Source organism: Perkinsus marinus (genome assembly GCF_000006405.1).
Source record: "Perkinsus marinus ATCC 50983 genomic scaffold scf_1104296964514, whole genome shotgun sequence".
NCBI classification, from domain to species: Eukaryota; Perkinsozoa; order Perkinsida; family Perkinsidae; genus Perkinsus; species Perkinsus marinus.
The window spans coordinates 1-1,661 of NW_003204659.1; the positions used below are offsets into that span (position 1 = coordinate 1).

The 1,661-nt window shown below is 46.5% G+C and overlaps 1 protein-coding gene across 1 annotated transcript; it reads right to left on the reverse strand.

Moving 5' to 3' along the window:
• Positions 1-327: 327 nt before the first annotated feature.
• Pmar_PMAR011452 (hypothetical protein) lies at positions 328-1,333 on the reverse strand (the record flags this gene model as incomplete). The annotated part of the gene is made up of 6 exons (XM_002769896.1): positions 328-391; positions 444-499; positions 721-839; positions 969-1,030; positions 1,079-1,139; positions 1,241-1,333. Coding segments are annotated over 6 exons (455 nt in total), but the record flags the coding sequence as incomplete, so codon positions are not given.
• Between the last annotated feature and the right edge of the window lie 328 nt (positions 1,334-1,661).

Here is a 1,661-nt window from a genome sequence, read left to right on the forward strand (position 1 = left end):
GACCAACGACATCCAATAAGGCAAATCTTTACCGTTTCAACATCTTTTTGTCGTATTTCCCGGCAACAACCTTTGAGTCACCACACCAAGCCACATGAACAACCAACTTGCCGTCTACTGCATTCAAAGGCTCAACTACGGAAAAGGCAGTCGAGCACAATAACAACTACAACGGTAGCCTACCACAACACAGGATAGGCTGCTACCGCTATTTTCTGCTGGAAATCCAATAACCTCGGCGAACCTAAGACGAAGAGCAGCATGCCTATAGATCGAATAAGATAGGTTCCGAACCTGGCATCATAGCCCGAGTGCTGTGTGACTTACTTGACGATGTCATTCTGGCATTTTGTAATAGCAGCTCTCAATGTAGCACCGACGTCTGTAGTTTCTGAAATATATCGCTCAAGCCAGGCAGGCCAGCATAATTGGTTCCCCCCTACCATCAGCGCTCAGATGCTCACAGATGAAGTTTGCTGCCGACTGGGTGCAACGTTGGCTGATCAAATGACCAAACGGTCCGTGGCCATCGCAGACCAGTCCGACTATCGTATTGTCATCTGAATCGAGGCCGTTGGGATTCCCTCGAGAGACTCTACTGCTACCAAGCAGAGTGATACTAAAGCAGTCTTGATTCGGTGTCGGGTCGTTGGTTCCTTTGCAACCTTTTCTAATACAGTTGGAGTTCCCTCAAACACTAATCGTGGTATTCAAACTCACCTGCACACAACCCCGAGTTGTACACATGAGCTCTCCTTAGCCGGCAATAGCTTCTCGTTAATAGAGTCGACGAAGGGCATAGTGTAAAGATCTGCCATTCTACCGTCATCACTGAGAACCTACGAAGGCAACGTAGAAATAGTCAAAACCATTACCGTGAAAATCTTATAGTAATAGCAAATGCAATGTACAACAGTGAAAGAAATATATAACGATTGAACAAAGAAAATGCGATAACCGTCTCCTACGCTTGCACGGATAGTCGTTGCCTTTCCGGTCGTCCTCTGTTCAGTGATCTGCCCGGTTGCATCTACTTGACCTCACTAATACTCTCCACAGACGACAGTAATGAACACACCTCGAAGGACTGTCCTTTTATCCTCCATGTAGGACTGTTCATCGCTGAGCATACCGAGCACCTGACACGGGCTACCTCTCAGTCGACAGCCACCAAGTACTATCACAGTACTGTCCGTCGTTGCCAAAGAGAAAAACTGCTGAAAAATGATAGAGAGATTACTTGCAATACAGCAGCCTTTGGGTAGGTGTCTCTATCCGGGTCCATGAGCTTCACATTAGAGTAATCAGCGGCCAGGCGAGTGCGAAGATCCATTAACAGGCAGAATATCAAAGGCGTGCTGCTCCTCTCAGGTTACTAGGAAAACCTTCTCACACAGTCCAACGGGCTCAAATCTCAACCATACTGTTGCACAATGTTGGAATATGTTTCGAGCTCCGGAGTTTCCAGAGCCACATGATGTAAATTTACACACGACTTAGAGCAGAATTACATGAGAACCACCAAAAATTTACCGAAATTTCCTCACAATTTCCTCGTTGTCATCAACACGTTTCATATGTTCTGCCCTTGTATTGAGTGACTGTCACAGCGAACAAGACTAAGCTGCTGTACACGGTGGATGACGACTATGCTCTCTGCT